The sequence below is a fragment of the Dasypus novemcinctus genome, chromosome 5 (assembly GCF_030445035.2).
Source record: "Dasypus novemcinctus isolate mDasNov1 chromosome 5, mDasNov1.1.hap2, whole genome shotgun sequence".
Taxonomy (NCBI): Eukaryota; Metazoa; Chordata; class Mammalia; order Cingulata; family Dasypodidae; genus Dasypus; species Dasypus novemcinctus.
Genome location: NC_080677.1, coordinates 142,945,711 through 142,963,692, shown reverse-complemented (window position 1 = coordinate 142,963,692; position 17,982 = coordinate 142,945,711). Strand labels below are relative to the sequence as shown.

The following is a 17,982-nucleotide window of genomic DNA, read 5'->3' as shown; positions in this document are numbered from 1 at the left end:
TGGGAGGTCCTGGGTTTAGTTTCCAGTGTCTCCTAAAAACAAAAACAAAAACAACAAGCAAAACAAACCAAAAAAACCAACTCAGGAGAGGCAGTGTGGCTCAGTGGTTGAGCATTGGCTTCAACATACGAGACCCTGGGTTCAATCCCTGACCCCTGGTACCTAAAAAAAAAAGCTAAAATGAGTCATCAAAGAGATTTTGTGATAGAGGAATTGATCATCATCATTCCTTGACAGCAAAAGCAGAATTAGTAGTTATATACTTGCCTCTACCTACTCACAGAGTGTGGACACTTAACAACTGCCCTTAACTAGGTTAAGTTGCCAAAGTAGGAAAAACCCACAAGACAGAAATATGCTTATTCTTAGGGGAAAAAAGCATATAGCTTAAAATCAGAATGTGCTTAATGGGAAGATCTATTCACATTCTTTCTGAAACGGAAGAGCTATTTCCACGATTTTGCTCCAGATCAAGCCGGGCAATTTCAGTGAGATTGAAGGCAGATTCAGCCCATCAAAAGGACAGAACTGAGATCTGGATACTGATCTTTAAAGCCATTGTGGCTAGCGCAGGGGCATGGCCAAGCGTGCTTCTCTGAAGGATTACTTCTTTTTTTAAAATATACTTTTTTATTTTTGTTTTTTAAAAAGAAACTTCAGTTGCATAAATGTTACATAAAAACTGTAGGGGATCCCTATATGCCCTGGTCCCTAGCCCTCCCACATTTTCCCACATCAACAACATCCTTCATTAGTGTGGTACATTTGCCACAGTTGATGAACACATCTTGGGGCTTTGCTATTAAGCGGTGATTATAATTTACATTGTAGTTTACTCTCTCCCACACATTTTTACAAGTTATAACGTGATATACAGTGGCCTGTATCTGTCATTGAAACGTGACATAGGATAATGGGGGGAGAGTTGGAGAAGGGAGCATGTGAACTCTGGGGATTTGTGTGTGTGTGGTTAAAACTACAACATTGGGATTGAAGGATTACTTTTAGCAGACAGGTGAGATCTATGAAAGATGCCTAGAGAGGGTTGTGATCAGTGCAGTCAACTCTTTGGCATCTGTGGAAACTGGAGAGACGTGGCCTCTTCTGCAAACACCATCACCCCTTGGGGTGGGTCACAATGATTTAATCATGCTGTGCTCTCTCCAGCCAAACATGAGCCATCCCACTGGGCCAGCGTGCTGTTTTTGGAGAATTTACGTTGTTCATAGCAAGAAAAAGAAAAAAAGTTTGCTAAAAGCTATAGCTATGAATAACTCAGGTTAAAATCATTCCAAGGTCTTGTAAGCAATTATAATGTTTGTTGCCAGCCCAAGAAATATATGCTCATAGAAGACTCTCCTTTCTGCGGTGAAAGCTGATGCCACTTAAAGAACCTCTATCTCTTTGCCTGTGCATATAGTTATGATATTTGGTAATATGGTCAAATACACATTAAAGAAACTAATTTTCCCTTCAAAATATAATGATTATAACTTGGATAAAGTATTCCTTGAAGGAAAAGTACCACGAGATTGTCCCTGAAATGGTGACTTTCCTGTCTTTGAAGTACCAGGCATTCTCTCTCCTTTCAGGGTTGTGTGGGTTGTGCAAGTTGGGGTGTTGATGGTCATCTGTGATTTACCCCTGAACGACCCATCTAGATGGAAAATTCCAAATAAAGAGATAAATTTTTCACTGTACATTTAAATCAACCATCAGAAAAGTAGGGAATAGATACTTACAAGACTATAGCTTTGATATTTTAATGCTGCTTAATTTAATGCAGGTCAGAGTACCACTTGGTCTTGTGTTTTTACTATTGTCAAGGCACAAATGGGTCAGTTAGTAAACTAGGCACCTGGTCTGACCAGCATGATTTACAAGGTTGTTTTTGGGTTTGTGCTCCAGTGCACAGAGGCATGCGAGCAACTGCAAGGAGGTGACCCGTTCACTGCATGTGTTGGCATTTAGTTCCAAGAATACTTGTTATCTTTGAGGTTTCATTTTGTTTTCTGAATCAGAGATTGCACACCAACATAGCCAGTATGACTGGTGGGAAGTAAAGAAAGCGAATTGAACTATTAGTCTGCTTGTCTTCCTACGGGACAAAAGTTTAGGGCAGTTGGACATAATCAGCAATAAAAGTAACCATGGCAAAAGCAGCCCTGGGACAGCTGGGTACCTGTGGCTGCATTTCCTGAGGAGAACCCCACCTAGGAGCCATTCTTTTGTCAGGTGTTAATAATTTGGAGGCTCTCTGAACTTTGTCACCAGCGTTACTGTCTTACTGTAGTGACCAGTTTTAGTGTGTGTGTGTTATTTCACTGAGTATGATGTGCAGCCTCAGGGTAAGAAAATGTGACCCAGGTCTACATTGCTTTGGTTGAAAATTGTTTATGTCTCGTATACCTAGGCCAGATGGGATAACCTACAGTATATGTCTCTGCTTTGAATACTTTAGAAGTCATGTACTTGATATTAGTATATTAAATATGAAGACGTTTCCTTGGAACCTTCCTGTTCTTTACAGTATTATTTATTATTATACTTGTAATCTTAGTCTTTTAGAGCTAGAGGTAAATACAATAGCAGCCTTTTAATGAGATTTACTAAGTGCCAATCACTGTGCCTAGCACCTTACATGCACTCTTCTCATTTATCCCTCACTGCAAACCTATGAGATAGCTGTTCCTTGAGGAAACTGAGGCCAAGAAAACTAAGCAACTTGGTCACAGTCACACAGCCAGCAAGTGGAAGGGATAGGATTTGATCTTAGTTCTCCAGACTGCAAAGTTCATGTCCTGAGTGACTAGTTGTTCCAGAAAAGGAAAAGGGCTTAGAGAGGTTAGCTCACTTCCCCATGACCTAGGTTGTGTTTTTGCCAGGAATGGATCCATAATCTTGGATTCCTAACTATGTCTCTTGGTTGCCTTCTTTCAGGATGCAGGAAGCCAACAGATAGGTTTCTTGCTTGGAAGCTGTGGAGTTACTGTAGCCTTGACTAGTGATGCTTGCCACAAAGGACTACCCAAAAGTCCCACGGGAGAGATACCACAGTTTAAGGGTAAGCCAGATTGCTCTTGTGAGGTAACTTTCTTCACCTAAGTCTTTTGTGTTGGAGAAAACAGCTCTTCATTTTGGGCGAATATACTATATTACATCGGTTCCAAGACACATATTTTTTCACAAATAACAAAATCATCTCTGCTATTAGGCAAGTCTTAAAACCTATGGCATGACAATTTATTTAACAATGATTTATTGTGCTCTTCATGTTGTCTTAGATTTGATGAAATAAATGGAAACAGCAAGGATTCAGTCTAGCTGGTAGCTTTGTTTGAAAGTATATCCTATAAATGGAGAGAAATAAATTTTCTCTAGGCTTTAAAAAGGAAAATGTTTACATATGTATATTTTTTGGGGGTAACACTTACTAAAAAAGAATTTATCATTTCTTTCTAAGGTTGGCCAAAGCTACTATGGTTTGTAACAGAGTCTAAACATCTCTCTAAACCTCCTCGAGATTGGTTCCCACACATTAAGGATGCAAATAATGACACTGCTTATATTGAGGTAGGTCCAGCGTAATTACTTCCATCGGACTACAGTGTGTACTGTGGGGAGTGAGTAACGTGAATTTATGGTGGTTACCAGATCTCCATGATTAAGGAACTCAAGGCATCTGAAGTAAAAAATTTGATAGATGTGTTCCAAGTAGGTTATTGTCTCTCAGTACCACTTTCCCATACCTTTTTGTCTCCTTTTAGTATAAAACGTGTAAGGATGGAAGTGTCCTTGGGGTGACTGTGACAAGAATTGCACTACTAACCCATTGCCAAGCCCTCACACAAGCTTGTGGCTACACGGAAGGTATGAACACTTTCCTTTTTCCTACAGTAGTGCCAAGTTGCATCCCTACGAGACCATGACTCTGTGACCCTGGGTCTCTGAAATGTTGTGTTGACAAGGGATGTTTTAATGAAGAAACTGTGTTATTTCTCATAGTAACAGTAAAAGTAGTATTAAATTTGCACCTAGCTCAATTAAATGGTAACATCGAATTTTTCAGTTAGTTAATACCATGTGTGTTCAATCCTGACTGTACATGAGAATCTTTGGCAGCTTAAAAACAAAACCAGCCATGCCTCAGCCCCACCCTGCACCACTGAGTTTGACTCTCAGAGGGTGGGTTCCAGGAGCCTCACAGGTGGTGGCCGGTCACATTTGAGAACAACCGGCTTTGGCTGATGTTATGTCATTTCCCCTGAATTAGGGTGTTGTGGGAAGCAAAGATAGTGACTAGGATGTAATCATGGTAACAGCACTGACTTGGACACATAAACGAAGGGTCAGACCAGATAACTTCTGGCTTTTGAAGCTTTTGTGACTGAGTTCTTGTCTCAAAAACATGTCCATGATCACATGCCCCGACACGGGCATCACTCCCTTGGTGTCTGAGCATGCCGTCGGTGATGTGCCTTCACTCCCCGTTAGAAGGAAACCATGTGGCTTTTCTCTTTTCTGCCCATGCCCATTCTCTTTCTTGTCCATTAAATAAAAAAATAAATCTTTTACAATAATAATAATAATATGTTTGTCTCATGAAACTGTTCTACCATTTGGTCCCTGGACTAGTTTCCCAGGCATTTTTACACACTGAGACAGCAGCCCTTGCCTCTAATCATCATCACCCTCTTTGTCAATGTGTTTTTGACTTGAATTCAGACATTTCTTATGACCTCGTGACCTGTATTCTTTGAAAGTCCAGGGCTGCCACTTTTGTGGGAGTTGGGGAGGGAAGATATATGATCCTACCTCATTACTTAAAAATATTTTTGTTAAATGGAACATGGGATGTTTCCTTTGAGACTACTTGTTTTTCAAAGTCCCTCTGCTTGCCTGCCCTCCATATTTTAATCTTTGAAAAGAAAAGTAAAAGTCATGATAGTAAACATTGGGTTTAGTAAGAATAAACAAGTAAGAATATAAGTGGCCCTGATAAATGCCTAGAGAGTTCAGTGATAGCGTCGTTGGAGGATATTAGGGGCAGCAGAAGTAGAACACCTTGGTTGCCAAGTATAACTTCAAAAGAAAGTTTTGTACTATTACTAGCTGAATCTCTAGCTTTGCTTCCTTGTTGTGTAATAGTAATGTTTTCAACCAAAGTTTTTCTTTATTAGAGAAGTTGTGAGTTTCACAGAATAATCATAAAATACAGGATTCCCATGTACTGCTCTATTATTATCTTCTTGCATGAGTGTGGAACACTTTTATGATTGATGAAAGCAAATTTTTTATAACTGTACTATTAACTATAGTCCATGGTTTAACTTAGGGTTCACTGTGTAGTGTAGTTCAATGGAGTATTTTTAAATTTAGAATTAAAATTTTTAATTTAATTTAAAAATAATTGGATTATTTTTATATTTTAAATACATATATACAATCTAACATTTTCCTTTTTAATCATTTCATATATATATCTCAGTGCCGATAGTTATGTTCTCAGTGTTGCTCTACTATCACCACCATCCATTACAAAATATTGCCATCATTCCAAATAGAAACGCTGTACATTTTAAGCCTTCACTTCACACTCCTTTTCCCTACCCCATTCCCTAGTAACCTATATTCTAGATTCTGACTCTGAGTTTGCTGATTCTAATTGTTTCATATCAATGACATCATACAATATTGATCCTTTTGTGTCTGATTTATTTTACTGAACATGATAAATTCAAGGTTCATCCATGTTATTACTTATTTTCAGCTTAAGAGTTAATGTACCACATTGAAAGCACCCTTTTTCTAGTTCCTTCCATTTTTAGAGCCTGTTTTTTCCCTGTTCTCCTCCACAATTCTTGAATACTTAACTCTTCCATCCCTATCTTTACAAATTCTCCTTACCACTTTATTATCCTAATAATAAAGTGACTCTTAAAGTCATCTCGTAGTACAACATGGGTCAGTGCATTTGCTGACAACTGATTTTCCTTCTTCAAATACAGGTCATGTTAGATTCATGTCCCGTTTCCCTTTAGTAAGAGATACATATGACAAAATAAAAAGAATTTTTTTTTTAAAAAGTGGAAAGGGGGGATAGATATGTAAAACGAAAGGAAATAAAGTCTTTTTTAAAGTGATGGTATGAAGAGCTTTGGCTTTTTCTTTATATGGCAGAATATTCATATCAAAACAATTTCGAGAAGACTAGCATTTTTAAGTGGGTCTAATTGGAAGTTAAAAAATTTCTACAGAGATGGAGTGAAATGATATTTTTCCAAGATCCAAATTTATCCTCTGATATTATGTTGGATTTTCTTTTCACTTTGGTCTGTGTTGACCTTTACTAAGGAAAAATCATTTTAACACTTTTATTACACAGCTGAAACGATTGTGAATGTATTAGATTTCAAGAAAGATGTTGGCCTCTGGCATGGAATTCTGACAGTAAGTATAACTTCTTTCTTAACTTCTTTCCTTACCCAGGCTGTGTACATATTTACATTTGAATGTGTTCAATATTGTAATTAGAATCATTATATGTATGCATATCATTTTGAGTAATTCCCTTTCTCCCAGATCTTAAAGAAAAAAGATCATTATTGTTTAGATATCTTGTGTTAGCTAATGTATCTTACCAGTAGCACAGTAAACCTAGTGGCTTCAGCAGCTACTTGTTTGAGTCACTGATCTCATACCTTGACAGCAGTCTTTTTTTAGGCCCAGGCATAGTTAGGTATCTTTCTTTCCTCACTTTTTGGCATTAAGATTTCATAGTAGTGTTATCTACTTCTTGTTTGTGTTTGGTTTGCTTTCCCATCATCTTATTTGGCCAGGGTGTGCTTGTTATTTTTCTCTTTCTGTGAGGCAGTGTTTATGATTATTTAGGGAATCTGCTATTCCATTATGTTACCGAGGAAAAAATAACAAATCCCTCCATGAAGATGAAGATTCAACATGCATTAGATAGAAATGTCTGACTCATTGTTAATGTCCCTTGATAAGATAAGTGATGATCATACAGGGTTGTAGGCACTTTTAATAGAGAAATAACCCAATTATTTATATAAGATATGTTTAGAATTCTAGCATAACTGCTTAGAATCTTTTCATATATGTTTCATTTGTGATAATTTTCACCTGCCCATTTTTCTTTTTAATAGTTTCTCATGCCAAAACAATCTGTCTTTTCTGAAGTAGAGAATTATAGTAATTTTTATATGAGTGATGGCTACATAAATACAGAAAGTAGGGTTGTTTTTTGATGAGCCAGAATTTGTATGACTGAGAGGGTGCAAGCATAGCATATGCCAAATGTTTGTAGTTCTAAAACCAGCACTGGCTTCCTTCTTTCTTTTAATATAATATAGTTCATTTCTTTCAACTGGATATTATTAGATGATAAAATATAGAAGTACAGTTACAAATGTTCAAGCATGAATGGTATAGTGGGAAAAACACAGGCTTTGGGTTTAGAGAAACTAGACTTGGATCCCAGCCTTTCCTTTTATAGCTTTCTGACATCATACAAGTCTCATAGCACCTATGCCCAGGGAAACATTTGTTGACTGATGAATTAATGAATCAGAAAACATTCATATATCTGAACCTCAATTTTCCTGCCTAAAAAATGGGAATGATAAGACCTGTCCAACATGATTAGTGTGAGGCTCATGTGGTCTGATGTCTAATAAGCCCCTCACACACCTACATGCTTGATAATTGTATTTCAATAATTGTGTTTTCAATAGTGGAAAGCTGCTGTTGTTACTACTAGAGCTACTGTCATTGTCATTGCTAGAAATTCATCAAGTGTTGGATATAAAGTTATCCATGACACAGTGATAACCCTATCACCTGTCCATGACAGTCCTTCAAGATCTTTGTAACATAATCACATCCTCTCCTTACATAGCGCTTTTGTTAATGCTGTCACCATGTTTTCTTAACTGTTACTCTGAATTATGGCCTGCAGTAAATGAGAGTTTGTGTCTCTCTTTCACTGTCACCTTTTAGAGCAAAGAAAATCTTTGGTTAGATAACACACAGCTATGTGTGGCATCAGTCTAAAAGATGCTCTTACCCTCCCCCAGCATGGAACGGGGAGAAAGCCAGAGGTGAGCAGGAGCTTAGGTACGTTCTGGTCTGCTAGCAGACCGACTCCTAGTAGAAAAGGCATACACTTTATTTTCATTTTTATTTAGAGCTTCCTGAATTGAGTTAATGGCTCTCCAGAGTGGTCTTGTGCCTCCTCATTCTACCTCCATTCCCAAAATACTCATGTTCACATATAAGAGTACTAATATGCTACAAAACCAACTAGAAATGATTTTGTCTAATATTCATCTTTGGAGTCCCTATAACTTTACCTAGCTCTATTGGTATAGCATATAGCATATGATTCCTAAGTAGTGGTTTAAGTCCTAACTGCAGCAAGAAATACTAACCATTAAAAAAAAAAAGCTTTATTTGGTCATCCATTTAAAGAAAGGAATGCTCTAGGATTCCTAATCTACATTAGCAAAGCTAGATGAAGACTGGCAGTAATTAAGACAAATTTCCCCAGACTCCATGACATCACAGCATAACATTAATTAAATTTTGGAAAGAAAAAGTTTGTGTAATATACTAGAAAGAATCAAGATTTAGAAATGTGAAGGACTTCAAAAAAATATTCAGCCAAAGATTTTATAAAAGAAGAATTAAAATCCTTTAATTTTATTGGGAGCAGTTTAGGACAGGCAGAAGCAGACAGGACTAAACAACCTTCTAGAAGTCATCTTCACTTTAATATTCTAATAAGGATTATATTAATAGACACATTTTGATAGTGTTGAGCCTCACATGTATAAGCAGTATGTTCCTCTTAGAACTTAATTTGGTAAAACCCATCTTTTTTCTTACATGAAGTACCCAAATGGAGCCTCATGTGCCCATGTTCTTCTGCCAGTTGAGCCATGGATGCTATGGCAGGGATACCCTTGTCTATTACTATTTTGAAGGCAGTGTGTTTACATCCTTGTGTGTGTTTATTTTATTCTGATTTCAGAGTGTCATGAACATGATGCATGTAATCAGCATCCCATATTCTTTAATGAAGGTGAACCCCCTTTCCTGGATCCAGAAGGTCTGCCAATATAAAGGTAGGGAGGCACCGCTGCATTCAGGCTGATCTAGAGAGCTTCCTGGTGATGTTTTGGTGACACTCATGTTTATGTGCCATTACTGTAATTTAAGATTATTTATCATTCCCTTGTTAATCACTGTCGCTCTCTTTCTTAATATCTTAGGGTAGCAAATATTACCTTACTACTTTCCTCCTTTTCTTTTTAGCAAAAGTGGCTTGTGTAAAATCAAGGGATATGCATTGGGCATTAGTAGCACACCGAGATCAAAGAGACATCAACCTCTCCTCACTCCGAATGTTAATAGTGGCTGATGGCGCAAACCCCTGTAAGTGATGATTACCTTACTTAAGGCAGCAGAGTTCCTCATTTTCCAGGTTATGTGTCAGTGTGCTTTAAATTTTATTTTTTTTATTCTTTGTCTTAATGAAGAAATTAAGTCTTAATATTAAGACCAAACTGTATTAGTCACAGAAGTATAACAGTTAGGAGATACACAGCCTTGGAGTTAAGTCCTGGTTCTTCCACTTTCTGATTCTATAGAGAAATTACTTTTTTCATCCTCTGTTTCCTGAACTGTAAAATGGTATCTTAATCATAATATTTTATGAGGATTACATGAAGTAATCCCTGTACACAGTTCCTTGGTATATAAAAAGTGCTCAAGAAATAGTAATGTATTATTTTATACTCTATAATAATTTTATTATTCAGAAAATTTAGTTCTTTTAAGTGGAATTTTGTTATCCTGTGGCAAAAAATCTACCTAAAGTAAATTATCTGTTCAACAGAATACTACTCATGTATTTTGAGAAATATTAATAGTTCAGTAAATGGAAACAAAAACGCAGCTAACTGGAAGCTGAAGCAAAGTGTTTTAAACTGAATAAAGAATGTTTGTTTTTTACCACAGTTGTAAATTGTGCAACATATACAATTGTAAATTATAACAGCATTTACTTTCTTAAAACCTTCCACAAAAGTGGTTTTACAGACAGATAAATTTGCTTTCATTTTATAAATTATTCTTCTGTTTATAAAATAACTCCATAGTTATTTTATTAGCTCTTTTAATACAAAATTGTTTTTACCTGTAACTCTTAGAACAATGTGCTTTGCATAAAGTAAGCTAAACCTGTATTTGGAAGTAGTTTAGCTGATATGTTTGTAGTAATTATACTTGGATCTTTTATTTGAAGTTATCATAGAGAAAAGTTTTCTTTACCTAGTTAAATTTAAATTTGCTCCGCTCTTAGAACTTGCATGTTGAAAGGGTAGAACAAGTCTCAGAAAAATTATTAAAGTTTAGTTCATCAGTTAGCAAAAATATTTTAAGTATAGAAGGTACATTTTAAAAATTCTTGAGTAATCCTTATGAATAATATTTTTCATTGTAACAAACATAATAAATTGTATTAAATGAAGTCTTTTTTCATGTTGTCTAATTCCATGTGTGCCTAAATCTTATATTTAAAAATATTTTATATTATGGAATATGTTTTAATAAATTGCATTGCTTCCGCTATCTGATTATTCTTCCCATTCTTTTACTTTTTCACTCTAGGGTCTATTTCTTCTTGTGATGCATTTCTCAATGTCTTCCAAAGTAAAGGCTTACGACAGGAGGTCATTTGTCCTTGTGCCAGCTCACCAGAAGCCCTCACTGTGGCTATCCGAAGGTATGGGGTTACATTTACTAAAATAGACAGCCTGGAGAACAGTCATAATTAAACAGCAAGCAGGGACCTGGAAATTATACCACAATTAATGCTTAATGTGAGAATTAAAAGCAAGATCCCACCTTTTCTTCCACATATTAGTATATGGTATATATAGTATACTAATGTGTATATGTGTTTGTGTGTATTTAATGGAATCTATGGGATAATTTAAATTCATTAGTTAGAAAGATTGTTTTCAGTTTCTACAGTTTCATTCTAATTCCAGAGCAAGTGAAAATCCATCTAGAGTTACATCGCTCTATACTGTCTTGTCTTTTTACTGGGGACTCAGATTGTCTTTGCTTATGTAGGTAACGTGTTTAATGGGGGGATACAGGGTGGAATAGAGTAAATGTTGAGTGAAGTGAAATTTTTGTAGCAAGGCATTTGCTCTTTGGCATGCAGTTTTTAATGTCATCTTCATTTTCTGCCCTCTGGAATACCGTACATCCTGTACTTCTAGAAATGCTGATTTTCTGAGCTTTTGAGCAGCCTGATAGCACATCAAAAGGATCCTGGTCTGTGATAAGCAGATTTTCCCACAGCGTGGGTGTTAGGTTTCCTAGGGTACTTTTGCTCAGCCCTAAGCATTATTCACAGTGTCCTCGGTCATAAGTCATCCTGGCATCACAGCCTGCTTCAGAACAGTTGAGTGCTAAGGCAGGAAGTGGTTATGGAGAATGAAAATATTCTATCCATGATGAGAAAATGGGGAGTATGCGACACAGTCAGTCATCTCAAAACCAGTTACCAGAAAGGCCTGTTTGATCACCATCATTGTAATTATTTAGAGCCTGCAGTCAGTTATACATCCAGCTCTCAATTATCCAGATAATGTGAGAAAGTAGTAACAAAACTTATCTGTAATCTCTTTGGACTCCATCTCTAAGTATGTTTTATTTTGTGCAACACAAGTAATGCCCCTGTTGTAAGAATGGATGATGCAGAAAATTCACTGTACAAAATTAGATGAGTTCTGGTTTATATTACTGAAAGATTTTACTTTCCAAAAATACTCCCTGGAATAGTGTCCTTAAATAAGAAGCCTTCTGGTGCTTTTTTTAGGTGTTTGTTAATGTAAGATTAACTGGACTGCTTGACAGGCTGAAAATTTGAAAATCTTAAAATCCAATCTTCATTCTTTAAAAGGATAGTACTGTTATCCTGATAATGGGAGGTATATACTATGAATAATCTTTTGACATTTATGTTTGACCATGGAGTTCAAAATTAATATGGGATTATAGTAGCAGATTTACTGTGACAATTATGTTTTCAGGGATCGATATTAAATTATGAGCCTAATTTGAACACCTAGTAGTAGATATCAAGACGATTGAACTTCAGGAAGCTTTGGTGGGTGCCAGAAGAGTCAGAAGCCCCAAGTTTGAGCCCATCCTCATCCATTGCTACTTATGACATCTGCTGTGTGGCCCTGGCCAAGTCCCTTCACTCTTCAAGGCCTCAGTTTCTTTTTTCAAAACCTGAGGGAATTAGAAGAAGAAATTTCCTATAAATTTCCACTTACAAATAGCAGTTCTGAGAAAAGCACTAGAATTACACAGTTGTCGTTGATAATTTACACAATGAATGATTAACACATGTAGAAAATTCAGTTATAATTAAATGATTTACTTCTTTGCTTTTCCTAAAAATTTACTCAGTATGCTCCGAAGGTGAAGATATGTAGCAATGGAATAGAATATGTCAGAGTTGATTGACAGAGAGAGAAGGAGTAAGAAAAGGAGAATACCCCCTGCAGCAGTTTGATATAGTTATGAATTGCAAAAATAGATACTGGATTATGTTTGTAATCTGCTCTGTACCTGGACATGATTGAGTTATCATTAGGGCTTTGATTGGGCCACGTCATTTAGGGCGTCGAGTCCCAGCCCTTGATGGGTGGGGACTCAGAAAAAGGCGTGGCAAAGGACAGAGTTGAGGGTTTTTTGATGTTGGAGTTTGATGCTGAAGCCTTAAACTGGAGCCCCGGGAAGTAAGCTCACAGAGGAAAGAGAAGCCAGCCCCAGGAAGAGAGGAACCCTAAACCCAGAGAGAAGCAAGACCCTAGAAGGGAGGAACCCAGGAAGCCTGAACCCTCACAGACGTTGGCAGCCATCTTGCTCCAACATGTAAAAACAGACTCTTTTGGGGGAAATAACTTATGCTTTATGCCCGGTATCTGTAATCCCCTATCCCAAATAAATATCCTTTATGAAAACCAACCAATTTCTCATATTTTGCCTTAGCACCCCTTTGGCTGACTAATATGCCCCCTCCTCAATATTGAAAATGGAGGACCTGTAAAAGGCCAGTTAAGCCACAGCTGTTTACTAAGGATGTCACTGTGCTCTGCCGGGAAACAACGATCCTGGCCCACGTTTCCCATATGTTAGTAGAGCTCAAGCACAAAAACCAACACAACACAAACAAATAAATATCTGCTTACAGATTGATGTTGCCAGGGACTAGGGAGGGGAATGGGGAGAGACTGCTTAATGGGTATGGGGGTTTTATCTTGCAGCGATAGAAATGTTTTGAAGCTAGAGAGATGCTGTGGTTCCATAACGTGAATGTCCTAAAAGCAACTGCATTGTTTATTCTAAAATGATTCATTTTATGATATGAATTTCAGCTCAATAAGCTTAAAAAAGAGTATTTGCTCTATGAGCATATGTAGTTTGAATCTATAAAGTCATAAATTGACTTGGACTAGTAGCTGGAAAATTTTGCCAAATACATGGCACTCCTTTAGATAATAACGATTGTGGATTTATGAAGGTTCCATGTTTCATTCTTTATTGAAGTTTGAAATAGTAGCCTTTGATCTGAATGGTCTCTCACAAGGTATAATTTTATTTTAGATATTTATCAGAGAAAATGAATTGAAAGAAGATAAAGTAGCTTTCAGTCACCTCTTCCTGCTTTTGAATTAAGTTGCCTTTTATGTGCTAGACCCTTAGTTGTACGTTTGCTTATCCTGATACTTCTCTTACAGTCTGAGCATGACTATATAGCCCTATAACACTACAGACCTCTCATCTGTTGTTTCTTACATAATCAATAGAAAACCTCAGAACCAGAATTAGGTACACTGGATAAAAATAACCAACACTCCTTGCTGAGTCACTCCAATTTTTAGTGTGTTTAGCTGTTGATAGTGGAGTTACCAGTGTAAGCAATGGGTATAGTGGCAGTTTTTTCATCATAGGTCTTGGATGTTGTGAAAGGTCATCACAAAAAGGACCTCAAAATCTCCTCAGTCACAAAGTACACCATTTGCCTCCATTACCGTGTGTTTTAATGTATGTTATCACTTGGCTACTTTTTGCCAAATGACCTTAGAGCAAAATCTCACGTGGTGTGTGTATATTTATTTTATTTTTGCTTACGTCCAACTACCAGTAATGACCAGGGGTTGAAATGGGAACCGTTCATGATTGAGAGAATGAAAGTGGTATGCTGAACTGGTTTTACCACTTAGGAGAAACGTGGCAGATCAGTAAGCCCTTCTATGGCCTCATTTTTCTATTAGTAAAATAAATAGATTGCATTAGCTGATGTCTGATGTTCTTGTAATCTCTAAAATTCTGCGAATTTATGACTATGTATGCATAACATTAAATGTTCCATAATCCTCAGGAATTATATTTATTCATTTTGTTTGCACTTAAGCATATGGCCCTTCGTATATTTGGCAAATATATCAGCAAAACCAACTAGATCTCTCATTGGACTCTCACTGATAGCCATGCTCTTCACGCGAGCAGGCCTTGCAATAGTCACATGGTACACAGCTGATGTTTCTTCTGGGTATCTCAAGACCATTACCACAGAGAGCTACAGCAGCCAGAAGCAGTTTACTATCATATTTTATTTTAGATTTAAAATCCCCATGGAGAAGGGGAAGATTATGTGAACATTCCATAAAAGCATAAGACTAGAAAAATGTAACAGGCTTAACTTCGTGCCAGTTTATCCCCAGGCATTGCTGAGAACCTAAAGCTACATAGTCCCATGTTGTCTGGAAATAGCATAAATGATGAGAGAGGAACCTTGTGTTCAGTGAGCATACGTGAAACAGTTGTGAAATTATGAGTCTAGATTTCTTGTCTGGGTTTTAGAATACAGATTTTTTTACTCGATTTCCTTGACTGATAGGAAATAAGATGTTTTTTAAAAAAAAAAATCAATACTTGCCTGAAACAACTGAGACTAAATTGCTGCCATCAAAATCTAATTGATATAATCTCTATAAGTTATTTGACTTTGCATTTGTATCCAAGTTCTGTGGAATTTTGTTCAATGACTACAAAATGAGAAAAGCAAAATGTTAGATTTTGAACTTTTCTCGGCATAGACAAGCCTTCGTGTGTTCTCCTTTAGGGATTCTTACATCTCCCCTCGCAGTAGAGAAGGAGTGGCTCATGTTTGCTGTCTACCACTGATATTTATAGCTGTTTCCTACCACTGCCTTCAGCTGTGGAGGGGAGTGATGGAAACCCTCCTCGCATTGCTTTTAGCCCAGTTCACTGCTTCCTGTAACCAAAACAGAAGACAAGTCCCCTTTGTTTGACAGGTTTAATCCTGATGCACTTCCCTAGCGGTCTTCTCATTTGCCCACAGGTCCTGTGTCTCCCAGGAGGTCTAGGGGGCTTTAGTTGAATAGGGTGTCAGTGGCTGGCCCTGCTATTCCAAACAAACTCCCTAAACCCTGTGACCTTTACATTATTTCCAGAACCATCCTCAAAATGGAAAAACAAAGGAGGGCACATCTCATAGGGTTCATCCTGTCTTTAGGAATACTTAACCAAAACATTATGGCTGGAAACTGGTAGGAAACAATATAATATTAAAGAAATTTCTGTCCTTTTCTTCCAGTGCTCTTTTTTCATTCCTGTTTAACATCCTTCACTATAAACATGCATTAATTCCTCTTTTACCTCGATATTGGAACTACAAATATACTATGTCCTTTGCTGTGGGTTTGCCGTTGAAGAATGTGCTATAAACTCTCTTGTTCTTTTGTTTTCCACTTCATCCTCTATTTTCTTACCTGTCTCTGATTCCAAGTTATTGGTCCATTCATCAGCAGATGTTTATCAAATGCCTGTTGTTGCCAGGCATAGCTCATCAGACATGAGGGAAGACTATATAAACAATCTATTAGATCAATGAGACAGTAATTTTAGATAGCAATAATATATTTTCCCTATTGCTTTTACTTGGCAAAATAAAGAGTGTATGTCCTTCAGTCAGGGGTGGGCAAATTATTTCCTATGTGTTTTGTAAATAAAGTTTCATTGGTGCACAGCCAAATCCATTGTTTACATATTTTCTGTTTCTGCACTCCAATAGCTGAGTTGAGTAGTTGCCGCAGAAGCTGATGCGCCTGTAAGGCCTAACAATATTTACTATGTGGCCCTTTATATTTGCCTGTCATAAGCCCTAAATAAACTATTTTAATTTTAAACTCCCAACTGTGTAATTTTGGTTTGAGGTTCTGAATATAGTGGAAAAATACTTTTCTTCTTATTTACTGTTGACTGATAGGCAAATGATTTTTTGGTAGGTAGTTCCTTAGGTGAGAAAATAATATACAATCAAAAGGTATTTTAGTAATTTGAAGAAATTCTTCTCTTTCAATTTTTCAAACATGCGGTCTTTAATCTTTGCTCTATATTCTTATCTTCAGTCTTTGATAAAATAGCCTGGGCTTTGGTGACCCATTTGAGCTTTTTTATTATTATTTTTTTAAATAAAGTCACTCCTTTTCTCACAGAGAAATCTAAAGCTTGGTCTATCATAATCTATTTGAGTCTTTCTCCTCAATAGTCTAGCCCCATGACTTTTTAAAAATCTTAAAAATCAAAAGGAATGCATGTTTACCATTTATACAGTTCTAGAATATATAAATGGGGTACACAAATAGCTAAGATTATTTTAATCTATTTCACCACAGGAACCATTACATTCCCATCTCATGTAGTCCGTGGTTGTAAGCTTATGTCTGAAGCCAAGTGTCACAGACTCAATTAATTTGATTTGCCTCTGATAACAGAGTGAAAACATTCAAGTATGACCTGCCTACTGAGAGAAAGAATAGGAAGCCTCCTCAGTGTCCCGAGGCTGCGGATACGTTTTACTTATCCTTTTGTAGCGTGCCCTGTTCTTGCAGAAACGCTGAAGGTTTAAAATGTTTCAGCTTATTTTGCCTTAAAGCTCCCAAGTTGCCTACTGTAGAATGAAGAATAGAGAAACTGCCCGCAAGTTCTGGTGGACAGCTTGCAATATTTGTTATGTTTTAAAAGAGACAGTATGGACTAGTATGTTTTAAGGACTTCTGGTGACTGTCTTTTGCCCTTTGCATCTCAAGGACACACTTAGTGATTGTGCAACCCTTTCCATTTGCTTCCTGATTAAATAAGGGGCCATAAATATATTCAAGGGGAAAAATACTAATTATAATTGTAAGCTGCATTTGTTTATTCCTTTTAGACTTCATGGTGTTAGCCAAATAATGATAACTTTTGGGAAATATCCTTGTAATATACTTGAAAGCACAGGTGAGTTTTTAAATTTCCATTGTTTTATCCCCTTAAACACTCATAAGCATAAATGACACTTTTTTTACCTACCTTTTTGGATTTCAAAATCAATAAATACTTGTAACTAAAATTGAAACAGGAATTTACTTTTGAAATGTGTACTATAATGTCCTCAGAGACAGCTAAAATGAAGAAGCAGGTTCTAGGTATTGTTAGAAATTGTATTATGGTTTTAAAAACTGACAGGTTATTCTTGACAACACCTCAAGTGATTGTGGACTAAACAGTTTTATATTCAGAGGTCTTGCGGTTCTCTGGAAACCCAGTACCTTCTAATAGTGTCCTTCTGCTTAGAGTGGTTTTGGTGAGAAAGTACTTTGGTTTATTCGGAATGAAAAATGAAAAAAGAATCACTTGATGACTGGCTCTAAAACATCCAGTGAATTTCCACAGAGCAGAAAATTTTACAGAGTGAAATTAATACTTCAGTATGCTATTTTAGAGCTCATTTATATATATAATATATATGACTTGAAATCACAACCTTCATCCCACCAGTTTTCTATCAGAAAAGAGTTTGTGGAC

The 17,982-nt window shown here is 36.7% G+C and overlaps 1 protein-coding gene across 4 annotated transcripts in view; it reads left to right on the top strand.

The window, feature by feature from the left end:
• The window catches only part of DIP2C (disco interacting protein 2 homolog C), a 534,437-nt gene that overhangs the window by 386,812 nt on the left and 129,643 nt on the right, over positions 1-17,982 (top strand). For all 4 annotated transcript variants that reach the window (XM_004454050.4, XM_004454048.4, XM_004454049.4 and 1 more), the window contains 7 exons: positions 2,941-3,064; positions 3,464-3,573; positions 3,768-3,870; positions 6,386-6,450; positions 9,053-9,146; positions 9,337-9,456; positions 10,693-10,807. In XM_004454050.4, the coding sequence (XP_004454107.1) occupies positions 2,941-3,064; positions 3,464-3,573; positions 3,768-3,870; positions 6,386-6,450; positions 9,053-9,146; positions 9,337-9,456; positions 10,693-10,807 (731 nt within the window). The remainder of the gene's footprint in view (positions 1-2,940; positions 3,065-3,463; positions 3,574-3,767; positions 3,871-6,385; positions 6,451-9,052; positions 9,147-9,336; positions 9,457-10,692; positions 10,808-17,982) is intronic.